Source organism: Narcine bancroftii, chromosome 9, assembly GCF_036971445.1.
Source record: "Narcine bancroftii isolate sNarBan1 chromosome 9, sNarBan1.hap1, whole genome shotgun sequence".
In the NCBI taxonomy this organism is placed as follows: Eukaryota; Metazoa; Chordata; class Chondrichthyes; order Torpediniformes; family Narcinidae; genus Narcine; species Narcine bancroftii.
In genome coordinates, this window is record NC_091477.1 from 85,368,710 (window position 1) to 85,390,152 (window position 21,443).

General features: G+C 40.3%; 1 protein-coding gene and 1 non-coding gene across 11 annotated transcripts in view; both read left to right on the forward strand.

Moving 5' to 3' along the window:
• Window positions 1-21,443, forward strand: part of pxylp1 (2-phosphoxylose phosphatase 1) — a 202,075-nt gene that overhangs the window by 167,582 nt on the left and 13,050 nt on the right. For all 10 annotated transcript variants that reach the window (XM_069896677.1, XM_069896678.1, XM_069896679.1 and 7 more), the window contains one exon: window positions 2,515-2,641. In XM_069896677.1, the coding sequence (XP_069752778.1) occupies window positions 2,515-2,641 (127 nt within the window). The remainder of the gene's footprint in view (window positions 1-2,514; window positions 2,642-21,443) is intronic.
• LOC138743742 (U2 spliceosomal RNA) lies at window positions 10,772-10,957 on the forward strand. The gene has a single exon (XR_011345046.1). It is a non-coding gene; the product is annotated as a U2 spliceosomal RNA (small nuclear RNA).

A 21,443-nucleotide genomic window follows, 5' to 3' on the forward strand; every position in this document is an offset into this window, starting at 1 on the left:
AATAAATGTAAATAGATTACATTTAATAATGAGAAAATCACATTACTGAATTGGTTCAGGAATGATATGCAGCGAGAATATACTGGAGATGATTTGGTTTACGACTGTGAATAAAATAAATAATCTTTTGTTTTTTTAAAAAAAACCCTGAAAATAATATTATAAAACATATGCTGCTAGGGTGTGTGGTATTTACTGACAATTTATGCCCTCAACAAAAATGTCCACAGCTCACTCAATGTTGAACTCCGTTGTGGAAAATTTACCGTAAATTTTTGAGGCACTTGACCTTGTTCCATTAAACCTCTATGAACTTTTGGAGTAAAGTTCTTCATTTGTGCAACACCTTTATAAAAGCTGTAGTGAGAACCTGCAATCTGTTCTCTAAAATCTGGCTTACCATACTCTGAACACTTTTTTTACTTAATAAGCTGAGCTTTCAACAAAATTACAAGTGGATATTTTTGCAAAGGCTGTTGCGAGCCTTTCCTTTAATTTACTGTGCAAGTCTTCTTATACTTAACCTGGCGATGATTTGGGATAAGTAAGTGAAAGGTCTCGGCTGGAGGGGGGCTGGGATTAATGGATGACCTCATTTTAGAAATATTCTTTGAGACCCTCCTGCTGTGCCAGTGTTGAAGGCAGATGCTGGAAATCTGAAATAAAAATAGAAAATGCTGAAAACACTCTACATCTGTGGAAGAACCTGAAAGCTGAGGAGTTAACTCTATCTCATTCCACAGCTGCTACCTGATCTACTGGCTGTTTCCAGAACTTTCTGTTTTTATGTGAATACTTACATCACTCAGAGAATTCAGTGTGTGAGTGTGACAAAAGTCATGGGTTTGTACTTTTTTCGTATGTTTCCTTAATGAGAAGAGCAAAGGTAATGGCGCACTACTGTTGCTTAGGAGGTACCCTTTCTTTCAGCTCTGGTCAATGTCCTGTCTCTGCAGTCATGAGATGGTTCCACCATGTTGTGTTTGGAAAAGTATGAGGTTCAGTGGGTTCACAGAGAGATGAGTCTGGTCACAAGGTAACTTTATTGAACACACGGGAGACAAACAGGAAAATGTCAAATGATACTTAATTATTCTACTAATAAACAACTATATAGACATCCACATAGGATCCAGGATGGACTCCGATACTAGTGGCCACCTATCTTCTACATGCTCTCACATGTGTACACACTCTACAGACAGGAACTCAAACATACGCCCATTCCCTGTACCAAAAGTACTGATGGCTCAACTTAATTCCTCCAGAGGTAGTAGCAACCTGGCATGGAGCAATGTCCGGGATTTGACCAAGAGGCAGAGAGAAAGAAATATGGTGTGTATTGATGTTTAATACTGTTCTGAGCTGGGCATCTGACTGAGTCATTTAAAAGTGCCACTGGTGCACTAATGGGTGGCTGGAGTTCAACCTTGATTGGCAGGTGATGCAACTTCCAAACAAGTTTCAGACAGGTGGAGGTCATGTGACCATCCACAATCCACAATATTCCAGACAGGGAGGCCGCACGTTCCTCCACAACCCACATCTAACACACCTTTACAGCCAACACTTTGATTTTTCTTGACGGACTGCTGCTAAACTCTATTTGCTGCTGGTGTAATATGTTGAAGAGACCAATCTGTATTGGATCTCCCCTGATAGATTGTTGCAAGAGTGGTTTTACTGGGAGATCCTGTTTCTATTTCCTTCCCTTGCTATTGATTTTTTTTTCTGGTAGATGAACCAGGATGACCATTCTGAAGCACTGAAGGACACAAAACCTGCATAGAAAGTGCTCTTAAACCGAGTGTCTAATTTAGTGAGTAAAAGAGTAAGGTAAACCAGAGTTTTAGTTGTCAGCACTGACAAATAGATAAGTAGTGAGGAAAACTGAAAAAGCCTTTTCTGGGGAGAGTCTGCATATGCTGGGATTTTAGTGGAATATACAAAAGTACTGGAGAAACTCAGCAGGTCATGCAGCATAGATCTACAGGTAATGCCTCTTTGCTGCACTTCAAAGCAGCGCAGCTGCATGTTCCATGACATTTCAACAAAGAAACTTAAAATATTCTCACTCTAATTTACTTCTTGAGTGAAGTCCTGTTTGTGAAGAGAGAATGGACAGGACTGGAATGCCCTCCAAGATTCCAGGGAAGATGTTAGGCCTGTTTTCTCATGCCTTCAAAAGATCCCAATAATGCAGCATCTCAAACTTCAACCAAGGGACCTAATTACACCCTCCCAGAATTTAGTGTTTTTACTTGAGCACCTGGAACCATCAATTGACAGATGAACTATCATGCAAGCTCTGTGTACCAAAGGAAACTGGTAGTTGGTGGCAGCTATAGTATGGAGTGAGTCTGATAAATCTTACTTCAGTTTTTATACTGTGATTTCCATTTTTAAATCTCATGCATCTTACAGAAGGACATTAAATATAGTTTGCGTATTGTGAATAATATTGATCTGAGGAAATCCCAGGCATTAATGACTGTCCTGTACCTATATCCTTAGGCCATGCACCGCCAGACTACAAACTGCTGTCTGTTCATGTCATGATTCGCCATGGTGACAGATATCCTCTATATGGTATTCCAAACACGAAAGCACCTGCCATTGACTGTACACGGATCCCCAACAGGTAAGTTCATGTACAGACTATTTTAATTTAATATTGATTGTCTTGATGAAATATATTTTTATACTTCTGAATAGAGTAACTTAATGTGTCTGGCCTTTTTCCATAATTTTTAAACTCTTGTATGGAACTGTCTTGATTCATACTGCATGTACATGTGTGGAAAGTGCTCAGGACAGGGCTGGCATCAGGTTCCATGTTTGGACTATAGGTATTACACTTTTGTATCTCTTTAGATAATTTCTGTATCTGCTTCTCCAATTTTATTGGAAATTGTGGCAGCATGTATGGCTGCTGTGATTAGCAGTAAGTAGTGAGATTGGCTCTTAACTGTGTCACAGGAAGACAATATTAAATATTAATTGGACCCAAGATAACTATCACTGGTGTCAAAAATCCAGCAAATTGACATCAACAGGAGGATGAGCACATCCAAGACTTTAGCAGCCTGACTGATTCTAAAGGTTAGGCAGGGTTAAAATTAAACCTGCAGAATGGAAGGAGAATGTTTTTTTCAAGTTGATAAATAGACTCATAAATGATGTAGTAACTGTGGACAGTTTAGAGGGTGATATCCGTTTCAATGACGAATATGTTTAAAATGTGGTGAAGCCTATTTCTAGTTCAATGGTAAGAATATTGACTGATTTGGGTCTTGCAGACAAAACTGGACATGTTGCTAATTTGCAGATTATGGAGTATTGGGAAATAAGAGTCATGGACTTGTTAATTAAAACATTATAAAATTGCTAAGATAAAGAAAATTATGATGAATGTCCCTGAGGAGATATGAAACTGAGTAGTTGGGCTAACGGGGCATAAGAGGAAAAGGCTAAATAAAGTAAAAGAAATCCTGACAGGAGGAGTTCATTTCAGAATCAGAATTTATTGTCATGAGCAAGACATTAAATTCAATGTTTTGTGGCAGTGTCATAGAGCAAACATATGTTATAACCATCTTACAACATTACTATAAAATATTACAAATAATACTGCACAAAAAGTAAGGCAGTGCCTTTGGTTCTTTGATTATTCAGGAATCTGATGGCTGTAGGGGAGAAGTTGTCCTTGTGTCACTCACTGAGTGCTTGTCTTTAGGCTCCTGTACCTTTTCCCTCATGTTAGCAGAGTGAAGAGGGTGTGGCCTGGATGGTGGAGGTCTTTGAGGATAGAGACTGTTTTTTTAAGACACCACCTCATGTAGATGTCCTTAATGGAGTGAAGTCTGGTGCCTGTGATGGCGCAGGCAGAGTTAACAACCCTTTGGAATTTATTCTTGTCCTGAGAGTTGGCACCTTCGTACCATACAGTGATGCAACCAGCCAGAATCCTCTCCTGTAGAAGTTTGTGACATACCGAATCTCCTCAGACACCTGACAAATTATAGCCACTGGCAAGCCTTCTTTGTGATTGCATCAACATGGAGGCTCCAGGACAGATCCTCGGAGATGTTCACACACAGGAATTTGAAGTTCTTAACCCTCTCCACTACTGAGCCCTCGATGAGGACTGGGTCCCCTAACTTCCTCCTGAAGTCCACAATCATCTCCTTGGTTTTGCTAACATTGCGCACAAGGTTGTTGCCGTTACACCATTCAACAATCTGATCTGTACCCTCCTGTACGCTTCCTCATTGGTGTTTGTGATACACCAAGAGGTGTGATGTCATTGGCAAACTTGTAGATGGCATTGGAATTGTGCCTGGCCACACAGTCGGTGTAAAATGAGTAGAACAATGGACTAACCATGCATCCTTGACGTGCACCTGTGTTGATAATCAGTGAGGAGGAGGAGGTGTTTCCAATTCGTACTGACTGTGGTCTTCCAATGAGAAAGTCAAGGATCCATTTGCAAAGTGCGGGGGGGGGGTGAAATACAGAGACCTAGAGTTTGTAGCTTCTTGATCAGCACCGAGGGAATAATGGTGTTGAAGGCCAAGCTGTAGTTGATGAAGAGCAGCCGTAGGTACGAATGGCTGTTTTTGCGGTGATCCAGAACTGAATGATATTGCATCTGCTGTGGAGCGATTGTGACGATAGGTGAATTGCAGGGGGTCCAGACCTTTGCTTAGGTATGTGTTCATTCTGGCCACGACTAGCCTCGCAAAGCATTTCATCACAGTAGTCGTTGACGTAGTTCATATTACTCTTCTTGGGTCCTGGGATGATTGATGCCTTTTTGAAGCAGGTGGGAACCTGTTAATGCAGCAATGAGAGGTTGAAATTGTCCATGATCACTCCACATGACCATGTCTCCACACAGACAGGCCATTTTGTCTGTGCCTGTCAAATAAGTGGCATCTTGCAGCTCTAGGTTTATAGCTTTTTTAAGTAAACATTCCTTGATTGCATTGAATGCGATGATGGTTTTGGCCTTTGCTACCCTTTCAGCTAAGGTGTTCTGTCATCTACTTCTTACTATATGAAAACTAAATCTTTGTATAAATTTCTTTAACTCAATGACCTCTGATTTTTGATCACTTCTGAAGGAAAATAGTCCTCCCTTTTCATTAGCCCCTTTCACACTGGCATTTGAACCCAGTAATTAACAGACAATTTACCAGTTCACCTGCCAGTGTGAATGCTCCGAACCCAGTATGCCTGGTACCATTAGTGATGCACTGAAGACGTTCTACCTGTGTGGGAGGTTCTTAAAGAGGCAGAGAATGGAAAGAGAGCAGAATGAGAACAACAACAGGAATTTGTCAGAATGACTATAAACAGTCCACATCCTGTTCATCAAATTGAACATTTGTGGTATGGAGTAAAAAAAAATCCTCAGTTACTTCTAGCGGTTCTGATGGTCGGGTGGCAAGATACCATTTTTTACACTGAGCAGCATTGGTGCCAGAATGAATGTAAGAAGGGGGGGGGGGCACAGTGAAATGCTCACAAATGCACTCAGTTGGGGGGGGGTTGCTCTTACCATCATCCGCCCCTCAATGTAGATGTTGAGAGTGCTGCTTTTATGGCATCAAGAGTCATTAGCTGCTAGTGACGCTTGAAGTACACTAGTGACACCAGAGGGGGTGGGGGTGAGTCTGGCGGCAAGCGATAGCCGTGACCGTATGGAGGGGGAACAGCACCTTGCTTGGGAGGGCAATGCCTGCGAATGTTCTCCCTTGGCACCAACCCTGCATGTGTGTTTCATTGCCAGTGAGACTTTCCCATGCTTGTATGTGTTTTATTCCCACTACCACTTTCCCACGCTTGCTATAAATTGTGCTTGTGTGTATGTTAACCCTGTTACCATTTTCCATGCTCTTCTTTTGTAAATAAAGTTACTTACTACAAAACTGTGCTCATGGTCCTTGCTTTTGAGACTATCAAATCTGGTTTTCTCACTATAACACCTGCACAACCCCCCCACCCCTGGAGGGTGAGGGGTTGGAGTGAGGTGTGGGTAATCTCCTTATAGATCAAAGCATTCACTGCCTGTGAATATGTAATATGTCATTCAGGATGTCACCGCTGGAGGTGGAGCTTCCATTAGCCCTGTAATACCGGGTTGATAATATGAAAGGGCGCAAGGAACCAGTTTTGCTTGGTCCAATGTGAACAGCCCTACTGGTATTTTAAAAAAAGGTCGTTCTCAAGCCAATTTAGCAGATTGCCAATGTGAAAAGACCAATTGTCTTGGCTAGGCTCCTCATAGTTTTATCGATTTTAATTCAGTTTTGCTTTGGTTTTCTTTGTTGCAAAGAAATTGGCCACAGCCTATTGAAATCTTTTCTCTTGGGTAAACATTTTCAGTCCTGACAAATTCATTTGCCTTGTAAATTTTCTCTGCAGTCTCTCCAGTGCAATCAGATCTTTCCAGTAAACTGGCAGTGTGATCTGTATGTAGATTTCAAGCTGCTCTTGTATTCTATTCCTTGACTAATACAAGAAAGCATCCCTATACCTCATTAACTACCCTATCAATTTGTTCTATTTGGACATTATTCTAAGCTCCCTCTTATTTTCCCCAGACATTTCTCTGATTTTATTTAGTTCAATAAAATTTGAACAATGAAATTTTAACTTCTTTCTGATCCTTGATCACCAAACCTGGATGTAGCATCTGTGAATTTTTCAGCCTTTTTTTTGTTATGATAAGTTGCATATAAAAGTATCTGCTGCACAGTATTATACTTTTTACTGTTTCCTTGTTCAGTTGGACCGCACCTTTCAATACTCTCCAATTCATTAAATATACCATTGCCTTGTTGAACTTTTCTGCATCAAATTCCACTTGATAATATTCTGCTCCAGTGATATCCCTTGTGACTAAATCTTTCCTCTTTATTGACAATCTCATGGATTTTTGCTGTATTATCTGCAAATTATATTGCATTCCTTCGACATATACAATTTTATACATATACTGCATTCTACAGGCAGAGTTCTTAGTAATGGTCCCGCTACCACTCCCCTGGTAATACAACCATTATTTTTTGCCTCGAAGTGCTCAGATCATTTTGATTGGGTATTAAAGTATCTTCCAATTTGTTCATTGTCCTTGAGAAATTCATTTCAATCTATCTGTCTTATTTTTAATTAATTGCATTCACTTCAAATTCAGATCCACCCCTCATGCTGAGGGCATGCTAATCAATTTACAGATTGAACTCAGATGACCAGTGGAAAAGGATATATCACAACAATTCAGCCATTTTTGTATTTTTTTTGGGAAAATTTTATTTATAGTTTTACAGACCCATATTAGCCAGGTATTATAGGGGAACAATCCTCCACTTTCACAGGTTATTGTTTGCAGAGTCCTCTCTTTTACCTCCACCCCCCCACCCAATCCTTCACCCTCTCTCCCACTTCAACCCAAGTAAAAGCATAAAAAATCAATTATTAAAAATAACAATACAAATACATGATAAAAAAGCAAGGTGGGGGGACGGATTCAGCCATGTTTATTTACAATCATTTATTTAAACAGATTTCTGCTTCAATTTGTACATCTCTGAGATAAGCACTTGCCCTTCCAGAGCAAATTTCCATTTAAAATAGATATCAAATTTCTAAATTGATGCATTGTATCTAAACCGAATTAAAATACATTAGGTACAAGTCATAGACATTGTTTTTTCCCCCTTGAGAAATGGATAAAATATAGAATATTACATAATCAATTTAATACTTTGCAGAAATATAATGTTAAACAGCCTTCATCCTAAACATTAAATCAAGGGATTTTTTTCCCCCTGCAGATCTCAAAACGTCTCATCACTTTATTTATTTATTAATTACTCAAACACGTTACCTATGTATAAACTGGGGAATTATTCAGTGGATGTGATGGTCCTGCATTGTGTATTTTATTTTAATTATTTGAGTTAACACTGGCCAACCTTTGAACTACTTTATTTCTCAAGGACATAAAAAGGGAAATGTGATTCACAAAATACCTCCTTTGCCCTATCAACTTTTTGGAGTCCAGGACCTTGTGCCATATCTAATTCCAATTGATTATGAGAAATGAGCTTTAAAGGCTAAATTGCGATACAGCTACTCCTCTACCTACCATGGGGTTACATTCCGACAAACCCATTGTAACTCGAAAAAATGTAAGTTGACAAAGAATAGGTGCTGTACAGTATCTGGTTTTGGTGGTGGTGCTGTCAATTGATAATAAGTGTTAAGTTGTATGGGTACTCGCCATTAATGTACACAGCTGAAAGCACGCTGGGCCTGAAGAATGTTTGAAGCATTGAACTAAAATTAATTGCTGCATGGTGAGGATGCTAAAGCGACAGGGTCATCAATTTCTCTCTCTTCTGATGATGCTTGAGAATAGCTTGTAGAGAACGCACAACGTCATCGACACATGTTGATGGTTTAGCATGTGTATTAGTTTTTGACTGGACAGTTTGTTTCTTCTTTTCATTGTAAATTTCCCTGTGGAAAGCAAGAGCATCTTGTGTCTGCCTGTCAGCATTTGCAAATATCTCGTAATTGACTTCTATTTTTTCTAATGTTCGTACGTCACTATTGATAGTAGCAAGTACCTCAGCCAGTCTCTTCGCTGTGAACTTTATTGGTGCCTCAGGTAGAACTTCTGCTTCCTCTGCCTCAGTTCCTTTATTTCTTGCTTCTTCAAGTTTGATCAGCTCTTTATTGGAAAGATCTTCAGCCTCAATGCCAACAAGCTCATGAATGTCCTCTTCATCCATTTCCAATTCTAGCTGTATCCCAAGCACTAATATCTTGTTACTTATTTCATCAACAGTAGAATCTTTGTTAAAGCCTTTGAAAGTGCTCACAAATGTCTTCAAAACTTTCTTTCCAATGCTGTTCATTCATTGCTTTGTGACTTCTTCCCATGCTGCAGCGATGTTCTGGATAGCATTTAGAATGTTAAAACTATTCCAAAACTCTGAGCGTTCAGCCACATTCAGTCGATTCAACAGTCTGGGCAAACATTTGGAGTAAATAATTCCCTTTGAATGCAGCTATTGCACCTTGATCCATTTGTTGAATGAGTGCAGTTGTGTTCGGTGGCAAACACACAAACTTTACATCAGGATTTTAAGTTGCCAATGTGCTGTGGATTCCATGGAGCATTGTCATGTTGATGAAACAAGCTTGTTCTGGAAGCGTACCTACATTCATTAAGAGGCCATGACAATGCCAGGATTCAAGGCATTCAAATGCTGCTATTGGGTGGAAATGTTGCAGAGTTCAAAGTGAAGCCTTTCCTAAACTACCACTCTGAGAAGAAGAATCTTGAATGGTATATTGTTGTCTTGAGCACAATATTCTTTTGCTTGAGCACAATATTCTTTTACTTGGGGAATAAAATAGTTCAAAAATCAGTCTTCAAATAATGCTAATGTCCAGGCTTTCTTGTTATGGTGATAATAAACAGGAAGCGTATGCTTGCTCACATTCTTGAAATGCTTACCTACATTCTAGAATGCTTTTGGATTTCTCAGAGTGGTAGTTTAGGAAAGGCTTCACTTTGAACCCTGCAACATTTTCACCCAATAGCAGCATTTCACGATCTTTGAATGCCTTGAATCCTGGCATTGTCTTGGCCTCTTAATGAATGTAGGTACGCTTCCAGAACAAGCTTGTATCATCAACATTAAATATTTGTTCTGGCAAATATTTTTCATTAACAATGATCTTATGCAGGTCTTCCTTAAAAGCCTCAGCAGCTGCAGTATCAGCACTTGCTGCCTCACTGCTGACTTTCACATTATGTAAATTTTGATGGCTTTTTTTTAAATTATTTTTGTTAATTTTTCACACTATGAACCATACTGACCAAAATACACACAAACATTTCCCTCTTGAATATACACAGTGTCATTTTCTCCCCTTTGCCCCCTCCCTTCCCTCCCTCCTTCACCCCCCCCCCCTCCCCACCCACTCAACGTTCAACCTATATGATACATTAAACCCATTAAACAATGTCATCACACAATGAAAATAAACAAGAAATTAGTGTCTTCTACTTTTACATACTGGGTCATTTCATTTCTTCTTCTGTCATTTTAGGTGGTGGAGGTCCGCGGTAGGACCTCTCTGTTGTGTTCCATGTACGGTTCCCAAATTTGTTCGAATACTGTGATGTGTTAGGTCTGCTTTGTTCATGAATGAGTGAGTCAGACACCAGACTGAGTCGAAATCAAGGTTCTTTGTTCTTTATTACCAGATTGTAACACTTGCAACTAACAGTGTTAGTTGGAGAAGGCGCATTCTGCCGTTATCAGCAAGTGGTGTTTTTTTTTATACCTCAGGATACATACTTAGTAAATTATCATACCATTACATTGTCCAATAAATAAACTGTTGCTATCCTTCTCTGTTAGTCTCCTGCACATCATTCTTGTTAGTGCAAAGCTTATCTTGAGTGTACAAGGTCACATCTGCATTCTGTTACTCCTTAGTACTGGGTGACTCCTTCTCCGGTCCCATCTCATGATGTTTTTACCTTACAGATGTTATTTCTTAAATTATATGTTATTTTTTCCAATGGAATACATTTATTCATTTCTATGTACCATTACTGTATTCTCAGGCTATCTTCTAATTTCCAGGTTGACATAATAGATTTTTTTGCCACAGCTAAGGCTATCATAATAAATCTTTTATGCGCTCCATCCAAATCGAGTCCAAGTTCTTTACTTCTTATATTACTTAGGCCTTTTGGCTAAGATCAAGTGTAGTATCTGTTCTTATTAGTTTAATTTTGATGGCTTTTGAAGCATTGGAACCACCCATGACTTGCTGTAAAAGTTTGTGTGTACATAGGATCTTTAAGCATGTGAAAAGACTTCTTGCTTTAGCCTGTATTAATTTGGGCTAAGCGGTATCCGCTTTTGTAGTTGATCTTCCATCCACATGACAAGTAGTCTTTCCATATCATCAGTTGGGCCAGCTCTTTTCTTAATGAAAATGGTGGATTTCACTGAGGTAGACGATTTCACTGCCATCACTGATTTGATTCCTATTCTTTAAGATTGTCTAGATAGTTGATTGCAAAAGTCTGAACTCACTTGCTATAGCTATTTTACATGCCACCTTCATGCTGAGCAAGTATCTTGAGTTCCGTCTCCAGAATAATGGCTTTCATCTTTTTATTCTCACCAGAAGCAGGAGACACACGTGGGCATTTAGTAGACAGGATTGGATGTGAAAGTACAAAGAAGTAGCTGTTTATACTCGTTCGTGTGATCACCACAGAGACTGCATGTGTGGTTGAGTGGACGCTGCGGCTTCCTGCCAACGCCCAGAATCACGAGAGTATCCTACTGCATATCGCATAAGATCATCTAATATACCAGGGTCTGGAGTGCTCCTCGTGGCTTTTCCTGTGAGAGAATGCTCAATTGAACTCTGCTTCAAATGGTCTACCAGAAAACCCAATAAGAGCAGAGAGGTTCTGCTGCAACAGTACAGGGTACTCTTGAGGCCACAACGGGAGTACTGTGTGCAGTTCTGGTCTCCTTACTTGAGAAAGGATATACTGGCTTTGGAGGCAGTTCACTAGATTGATTCTGGAAATAATGGGGTTGGCTGATGAGGAGAGACTGAGTAGACTGAGATTATACTCATTGAAGTTTAGAGGATGAGGGGGAATCTTATTGGTGAGATACAAAATTATGCATGCAATAGATAAGACAGATGTAAGGATTATGTTTGCATTGACAGATGAGACTAGAACGAGGGGATGTAGCTTCAAGATTTGGGGAGTACCAATTTACCAATTCAGATGGCAGCTTATTCAATTCTGCCACTACTCTCATAATTCTCCCACTACTCTTAATTCTTCCACTACTCTCATAATTTTGTATACCTCTATCAAATCTCCCTTCACTCCAGGGAATTAAGTCCTAACTTTTTAATTTTTATACATACACCATGCTAATAGGCCCTTTTGGCCCACTAGCCCGTGCCACCAAAATACCCCAATCTGTTTAATCTTTCCCTGTTATTCAGTTTGTCAAGTCCTAGTAACATTTTTGTACATCTCCTCTAAATTCATTTAATCTTATTGATATCTTTTCTGTAGTTAGGTAACCAAAACTGCACAAAATACTCAAAAGTTAGTCTCACCAATGTGTGTATAACTTCACCATAATATCCCAACTTTTATACAGAATGCTTTGATTTATGAAGGCCAATGTGCAAAAAAACTCTCTTTATGGCCTTATTTACCAGTGACACAACTTTCAGGGAATTATGCATCTGTATTCCCAGATCCCTTTGTACTACCTTGGCTTGTCCTTCCAAAGTGCAAAACCCCCACATTTGTCTGCATTAAATTCCATCTGCCATATTTCAGCCCATTTTCCAGCTGGTTCAGATCCCTAAGCAAGCTTTGAAAGCCTTCTTCGTTGTCCATTACATCTGCAATCTTTGTGTCATCACAGGGGGTATAGACAAAGTGAATGGTCCAGTCGTTTCCCCAAGTAGGAGTGTCTGAAACTAAAGGGCATAAGTTTTAGTTAAGGGGGAAAAGATTTAAAAAAGGAACTACAAGGTACCTTTTTCATTCATGGGTGGTTGGTATATAAGAAAAGTTTGAAGATTGATATAATTACAGCATTTAAAAGATATTTGGACAAGTATGTAGAGAAGAAGGGGTAAGAGGGATATGGTCCAAGTGGGAGGAAATGGACGATCTTAAATGGATAACTTGGTTAGCATGGGATTTTGGACTGAATGCCCTAAAGTCTAGATCTTTGACCTCAACTCCCTTTTGTCTGTTCCCTTTGAATTCCTTTGTAGTCCAAACATCTATTCACAAATACAGCTAGTGACTCAGAATTCACACCTCTACTGTTCTCTCTATCCTAAAAAAAAACCTCCCAAAGGTATAGAATCTTTCTCAGAAGATTCTGCTCCTTGGCACTGACCTCTGGTGATGGAACACATCAAAGCACACCTCCCAGTGACATTGGGCCAATTTCAATTCGCCTATAGAAGAAACCATTCCAATTATGACGCTGTAGGCTTATCCTTCCACTCCGTCTTGACCTATCTGAGTAACAATGCCTCATACGCCAGGCTGCAGCTTGGCATTTAGTACAATTATTCCTCAGAAGCAGCTATCTTCACTGGGACTTAACACCCCTCTGTGTAACTGGATTCTGGACTTCTGACCTGGTCGGAAGCAGAACATCGAGCTCTGTCACAATGAGCACTGGCGCACCTCACGGTTGTGTGCTCAGCCCACTTCTATTCACACTACTGACCAACGACTGCATCACCAGATCCAGATCCATCTCCAACAGCATCATCTATTTGGGATATGGCAGAACAGTCGTCGGCCTCATCAGAAACAATGATAAGTCGCAGTACAGAGAAGAGGTGTAAAATCTTTGGTAAGGTGTGAGAATAACATACTGAGTCTCAACATGGACAAGACGAAGGAGATGATCGTGGATTTCAGGAATGACAATCCTCCACTACACATTAAAAATTTGTTATTGGAGAGCACCAAGTTCCTTGGAATGACATAACTGGGACCTACAACATCTCATTTGTCATGAAGGTGCAACAGTGATGGCACTTCCTGAGAAGTCTGAAGAAGACAAGGCAACCAGCCACCAACATGTCAACCTTCTACAGGAGCTCTATCAAGATAGCACGGGCATCGCCGGTTGCTGTAGAGAAGTGGATCGGTGATCAATCCACAGGACTATGAGTGGCAGAGAAGATCACTGGATTATCCCAACCCCCACCCCTCTCCTAATTAACTTGATCTACTGGTATCATTGTCTGAATTGTCTGAAGAGGCTGCACAAAATTGTTGAGCACACTTACCACCCTGCACCCAGCATCTTTCAGCTGCTCCCATCAGGAAAGAGATACAGGAGTATCAGAACCAGCACCACCAAGCTGAGGAACAGCTTCTCCCCACAGGCAATGAGAATGCTGAATGACTAAATGAACTGCTCCCACTAGCCATCCAAGACTCTACTATTTATCAAATAATATTTGTGTATTTTTGTATGTATATTTGTCCTGGATATGTATTGCTTGTCTGTATGTGTCTTATGTTTGGTTGTGTGTCTGCAAGTTTTGCACCAAGGACCAGAGAACACTGTTTTGTCAGGTTGTACTTGTGTAATCTGATGATAAATAAACTTTTCCTTTTCCTTTTCTGTTTAGAGAACTCCTCTCCCATAAATAAAGCACCAGTGAAAGGAAGTAGCATTACAGGTGACATAAGAAAATAAATTGTACATCAAACCTGGAGCAGAATGATTAGGCGGGTGATTTTAAATCCATCTCCCAGATTAGCTTAAAAAAAAAGTGTTTTCAGATTCAAGCATTCTGCAAGGCATTTTCAAACAATTGCCTCTAAGTCCAGAATTGTTTCTCTTTGGAAATATTATGGATGTAAGACCTAAAATGAGGCTGTCTATCAATTAGGATTTCTTAAAACCACATTGACAATAGACTAGGAAGTATATTGTGGTTACCTGGAAGTCTATCTCTTGGAAATAGCCTGTTGGAATACTGAAAAGCATAGTTGTGTTCCCCTGGAGAAAGGAAAATTACTTCCAATTTAAGGAATAGATACAACTCGTCTTTGCAGATATGGGAACCTTATCCACAAAGTGTGGGGTTGAATACTTAATAAATAAGATATTCATTTTATTTATTTTTCTTCCTTTTATTGAGATTTAGACCAGTGGTTCTCAACCTTATTCTTTCCACACTCATACCACTTTAAGTATTGCCATAGGTGCTCTGTGATTAGTAAGGGATTTCTTAAGGTGGTACGTGGTGGAAAGAAAAAGTTTGAAAACCACTGTTTTAATCATACCTCATTGACTCGTTATGTGCACGGTTTCATAACTCCAAAGGAAATGGGCCAATGACAATTTTTCTTAAGCAAAATATTTCAGTAACAATTGAGTCTAGAGCAGTGGTTCTCAACCCCTTCCCACTCCCTTATTAGCAATCCCTTACTAATCACTGGCACCAATGGCATGGGGAATACTTAAAGTGGTATGTGAGTGGAAAGTAAATGGTTGAGAATCACTGATTTAGACAAAAATAATTGAGTCCCCTTCCCTCTTTATGTTGAACTGGATTCCAGATCTCGACAGCTCCTCTCTCTTTTTCCCCCTTTTCCTTCTTCCTTTCTTTTTCTGTCCTCCCTTCTCTCTTCTCCTTTCTTTTTTCTTATTTGGGATTTTATTTGGGGGAAGGGTTACATTTGAAAACGTATCAATGATTAATTTGTAGTGGGATACTACAGTTATAGTTCGAGGTCTTTGGCTTGGCTTCACGGACGAAGATTTATGGAGGGGTATGTCCACGTCTGCTGCAAGCTCGTTGGTGACTGACAAGTCCGATGCAGGACAGGCAGGCACAGTTGCAGCGGTTGCAAGGGAAAATTGGTTGGTTGGGGTTGGGTGTTGTCTTTTGTCAGTGAGGTGGGCTCTGCGGTCTTCTTCAAAGGAGGTTGCAGCCCGCCGAACTGTGAGGTGCCAAGATGCACGGTTGGAGGTGATATCAGCCCACTGGCGGTGGTCAATGTGGCAGGTGATTTCTTTAAGCAGTCCTTGTACCTCTTCTTTGGTGCACCTCTGTCTCAGTGGCCAGTGGAGAGCTCGCCATATAACACGATCTTGGGAAGGCGATGGTCCTCCATTCTGGAGACGTGACCCACCCAGCGCAGTTGGGTCTTCAGCAGCATGGATTCGATGCTTGCGGACTCTGCCAGCACGAGTACTTTGATGTTGGTGATGAAGTCATTCCAATGAATGTTGAGGATGGAGCGGAGACAACGCTGATGGAAGCGTTCTAGGAGCCGTAGGTGATGCCGGTAGAGGACCCATGATTCGGAGGTGAACAGGAGCGTGGGAATGACAACGGCTCTGTACACGCTGATCTTTGTGTGTTTCTTCAGGTGGTTGTTTTTCCAGACTCTTTTGTGTAGTCTTTCAAAGGCGCTATTTGCCTTGGCGAGTCTGTTGTCCATCTCGTTGTCGATCCTTGCATCCGATGAAATGGTGCAGCCGAGGTAGGTAAACTGGTTGACCGTTTTGAGTTCTGTGTGCCCGATGGAGATGTGGGGGGGCTGGTGGTCATAGTGGGGAGCTGGCTGATGGAGGTATAATGTAGTTATAGCTCAATGTTAAAGAAAGAAGACTCTCACACGGCACTGACTTTATTGGGCTGCAGCTCTGCCTTTTGTAGACATCCAGCTGCTTCACCATGGGGGGCGTGGCTTGAATGGGGTGGCTGCTGATCGGCTGTCCCAGATCCACGGTCTCGGATTGGATCTTCTGCAATCTGCTGGCGGTGATTGTTGCTATGACTGTGCCCTATGGGAGCGGGTTTCTCATCCTGGGCGCTGCTTGCTCGATCGCCGCGTTCGGCAGCCATTTCCTGTGTCGGCCCCTAGAGTGGGCTGTGGGCTGCTACAAATTCACATTTAATTTATTGACTTGCAGTGTGCCATTATTCACAGATTTTACAAGGATAATAGGCCACAAGGCCTATTGAGTATTTTAAAATAAAGAAGCAAAAAGGAAGAGATGTGGGCTGGAATCAAGCTGTTCAAAAAGAATAACTATTTACTCTATGTGTGCAAGAGATGCTTTGATAAAGACTTCAACTTGTTTAAAATAATCAGATAAAATTATGCCTGCTTGCTCTGATACTATGCTTTTGACCAGACTAAACCAGTTTGGAATTAGCTTTAGTGACAGATTCACACACATTATCTCCCCAGTCCAAGATATTAATTAGGATATTGTATCTTGTATAAAGCATTTATGTCTGCATATCATGTATGAAGGATTGCTCTTACTGTGAGAGACAGGTTGATGGATAGGAGACCATAAATAGATTAAAGTATCCTGTTTTTTCTCTTCTCCCCTTTCACTTATATCCACATATGACCTCTTACCTGATAGCTTGTTCTTCTCCCCTTACTCCCTTCTTCCCTCCTCCTCTCACCTTTTTATTCAGACATCTCCTGCTTTTTGTTCGTATCTTGACAAAGGGCTCAGTCCTGAAACGTTGATTGCCCTTTACTCCCTACAGATGCTGGGTGACCTGTTGAGTTTCTTCAGAACTTTTGTGTATTGTCATCCCAGCACCTGCAGACTTTCCTGTTTAATTCCATAAAAAAACATATCAATTAGGAGCAAGAATTGTGCATGCCCCTTCAAGCTTGCTCTGTTATTCTATAGCTCAAGGCTTGAAGCTTCAATCCTGCATTCCTATCTATGTGGGTTGACCTGTCAGCTTTTTAGTTATCAAGGACTTTTTTTAAATCTCTGCCTCAAAAATATTCGATACTGCTTCTACTAGCCTTTAAAGTATTCCAATGAATCGTAGCTCCCAAGAGGAAAAAACTCTTAATATTGATGAATAAACAACCACTCACCTTTGAACAGTAATAGATTATCCCACAAGACAAATCATCCTCCTCTTATTCTCAAGATCTCGTATTGAAAGTTCCTCTCACTCTCTTAAACCATAGCTGATACAAGCTGGGCCCGTTCAATTTTTCCTAACAAGGGAACCTGTCTATTTTGTGTATTACTCTTGACGTCTTCTGCCAACTTCTTAAAAGGCATTGAAGTCTTTAAATAAGGAGATCAATATTATACACAGTACTCTAGTATGGTGCCAGCAACACCCTCTGTAATCACTTGCTTTATGTTCCAAACAAAAACTGCAAATACTGAAAGTTGTGTCCCTCCAGTTTTCATTAGGGATTGTTGAAGCAAGTTAGGAGCTAAAGGCAATTAGGTGAAGGATTAAAGTGATAGACAATTAACAGCTCAGGCTTGCTTTTGTGGACTACATGATGTGTTCTGCAAAGTAGTTGTTAAATCAGTTTGGTTTTTTCCACTGTACATTTAATATTCCTTTATTGCCATGTACTAATACACAAAATGAAATAATACGCAAAATTCATCAACTTTTGCCTGCCATAAAGACACACAAAGCCCCACTAGCGTTGCCCAGCGTCTTCAACAATAAACAAAAGAGGCATTTTCCTCTAGCGCTCTTGCAACCTCTGCAGTCGCACAGCTCCCTGTTCAATTAATTGGAAAAGCCGAGCTCCCAAATTCAAATCTCTGATACAACCAGAAAGGTTTCAGCCCCCAAGGCCCTTTCAGGAGCCCTTCTTGCCCTCACCCTCTCTGATTCTGATTCCCACGCGTCAGCCTCCAGCGTCCCGCAGCCTGTGTGAGTCCTTCGGCCTCCAGTCACCGACAGCCTGTGTGGGTTCTTCAGCTGCTGAGGCCTTTGTATAATAGACAATGTCGAGATACCAAATGTGACACATTGGATTGGAGGAAGTGCTGGTGAATCTCTGCTTCACTTGAAAGAATTGTTTGAGCCTTTAGATGCTGGGAAGGCTAAAGGTGCAAGTGCTTTATCTCCTGCCATTGTCTGGAGAAGACCAAAAGAATGGGCTAGTTGGTAGAGGTGCAAGTAGCAGAGGAAGCTGTGTCCTTGAAATGCTGCAATGGAGGCAAGAATTTACATGGCGGTGGAACCCCATTGGAGGTAGTAGAAGTTATGGAGAATAATCTGTTGAATGTAATGACTGATGAGTGTAAGGTGAAGACAAAGGAGACTTATCCTGGTGATGGGATAAGAAAGGGTAAAAGCTCAAGTGTGGGAAGTAGAGGGAAAAGGATCAAGAAGTCCTTCAGCTACAGCAGTGGTTCTCAACCTTTTTCTTTCCACTCAGATATCACTTAAGTAATCCCTATCCCATCAGTGCTCTGATTAGTAAGGGATTGCTTAAGGTGGTATGTGAGAGGGAAGGGAAGGTTGAGAATCACCTGGGAAATATTTTGCTTGAGAAAAATTGTCATTGGCTCATTTCCTTTGGAGTTGTGAAACCATGCACATAATCAGTCAGTTAGGTACGATTAAAACAGTGGTTTTCAAACTTTGTCATTCCACCCACATATAACCTTAAGCAATCCCTTACTAATCACAGAGTACCGATGGCATAGGGAATACTAAAAGTGGTATGTGAGTCGAAAGACAAAGGCTGAGAACCACTGAGCTGCAATAAAGGGCAATATGTGATTAGGGGGAAGTCTTTTAAAGACACTGGTGAGGAGAAATTGGGAGAATGGAATTAAATCCTCATTTTCTAACTTGGCTTTATCAATCATATTTTTGTTATTTTGATCCAAGTAATTTGTTTACAGTCAATTCAGTCTTGCTAACTAGAAGACTCATTTATGCCTGGTCTCCAATTCTTGTTGACCAATCAATCTTCCATCCATGTCAATGTGTTACCTCCTGCTCATTAGCTTTTATTTTATGAAAAACCATTTGATGTGGCAGAAAAGCATTACCTTAAGGAGTCAGTATGATTCCAATCACTTCCCAGTGTCCCCTTACCATTTTATTCACCATAGATCATTGATCTTTTTCTTTCCACTCACATACCACTTTAAGTATTCCCTATGCCAAAGGTACTCTGTGAATAGTAAAGGATTGCTTAAGGTGGTACGTGGGTGGAAAGAAAAATTTAATTGTACCCAATTGACTCATTATGTGCATGGTTTCATAACTCCAAAGGAAATGGGCCACTGACAATTTTTCTCAAGAAAAATATTTAATAACAATTGAGTCTAGAGCAGTAATTCTCAACCTTCCTTTCCCACCCACATACCACCTTAAGCAATCCTTTACTAATCACAGAGCATTGCTGGGATAGAGGTTACTTAAAATGGTATGTGAATGGAAAGAAAAAGGTTGAGAATCACTGCCTTAGATTCTAAACTTTACCTTGGAACAAAGTTACAAGGTTTTACACCGAAACCTTTCAGCAGTCTTGCATAGTTAGAGTGCTGTACTAATTAGAGATTTTGATCCACGGGTAAATGGGGCTGGTTGCAAGGTTTCATCCTGGGAAAGCTGTTGCCCTAAAATATTGGACAGATTTCAATTCCTCACCTCAAAAGTAAAATGTAATTAAAACTGCATCTTTTTAAATGAATCCCGTGTGTGCAATCCAAACAGACTCTGTATATAAACTTGGCATTAATTTTTGCCTTGGAACACTGGTAACAGTACAGGAAAAGTGTTGTCAGTGAAACTAAAGCAGACTGACAGCCTCGGCTGTGGAATTGTTCATGACACTCTTGTGGAAGTGTGACTCTGGTGTCATTAGTGAGAAAGGTAGTTGCCATATGTTGATTAAATATGCTGTTAAGATGAATTTACCATTGGGTGCTGCAACAGGCTTTTTTTCATATATTCAGGGGATGACATTTATTACCAGCTCCAGTTCTGAATGAGGAAGCAATTAAGAGTCAATTGTAATTGGGAAATATTGAGAGATACAAGGGCCAGATCAGGTGAGATCCACACATTTCTTTCTCTGTTAAAAATTGGTGAACTGCCTGGGTCTTTATGACAATAATTACAAATATAATCTTTCAAAAAAAATCTGTAAATATAGAATTTTAATTCCTCAGTTGCTATTAATTCATGCCTATTAATCAGTGGTCCAAAATCATGACCATGTGTCCAGTATCTTAACAACTATTATCTACTGATGGATATGACATCTGCCAGCATGCAGGCTTGGTGTTGCAGGCAGCACCTCCATTAGGACTTGCATGTCATGGTACTCGAGCATTATAAATATTACCTCCTTGAGACACTTTCTTTTTGTCTGCCCATTCTACCTTTGCTCTGTCCTTCTCATTTATTTGTTTTGTTCCTGTCAGTTCCTCAGATTTCCCCTTTCACACTGCCTCTCTCCATTCTCTCTCTATTCTCATCCTTGAATGCCCACTTCAAAATTTCTTTGCCCAGATAGCATTCTGAGTTCTGTGTTCAAAATGACTCATTCTCATTCAGTATATATGTGTAAAATAGGCATACTCTGTAAGGCTATTGGCGAACAGTCTATTATAAAATACCTCTGTGCAGAAGATGACACGGGCCAATGTATGCTCTGTCAAAGGACACATTCTGTTCTGCTGAGTGGACACAGTTTTTATTGTAAAATGACTGCTCTAACACCTACACTTTGAATTTACATTTATCTTCAAAACCTCCATCTTTAATCTTTGCTTTAGAGCAGGGATAGAATAAGCAGACACAGAATCTTGGCTGATTGGCAGATTCAATACCCTGTCCGGAACTTCTAATTAGCAACTTTCAGTCTATTAAACTAAGGTATTCTCTTTTCTGACAGTATTAAATTTAACATTCTGCTGCTCATATCAGTAGAAAACATTGATACAAGAGTTTGAGGAAATGCTTTTGTTCATCTGAGTATTATACTGTATTTAAGGTGGCTTAGTTTTAACATGAAGGAGCTAAACAATGTACTTAGGGAG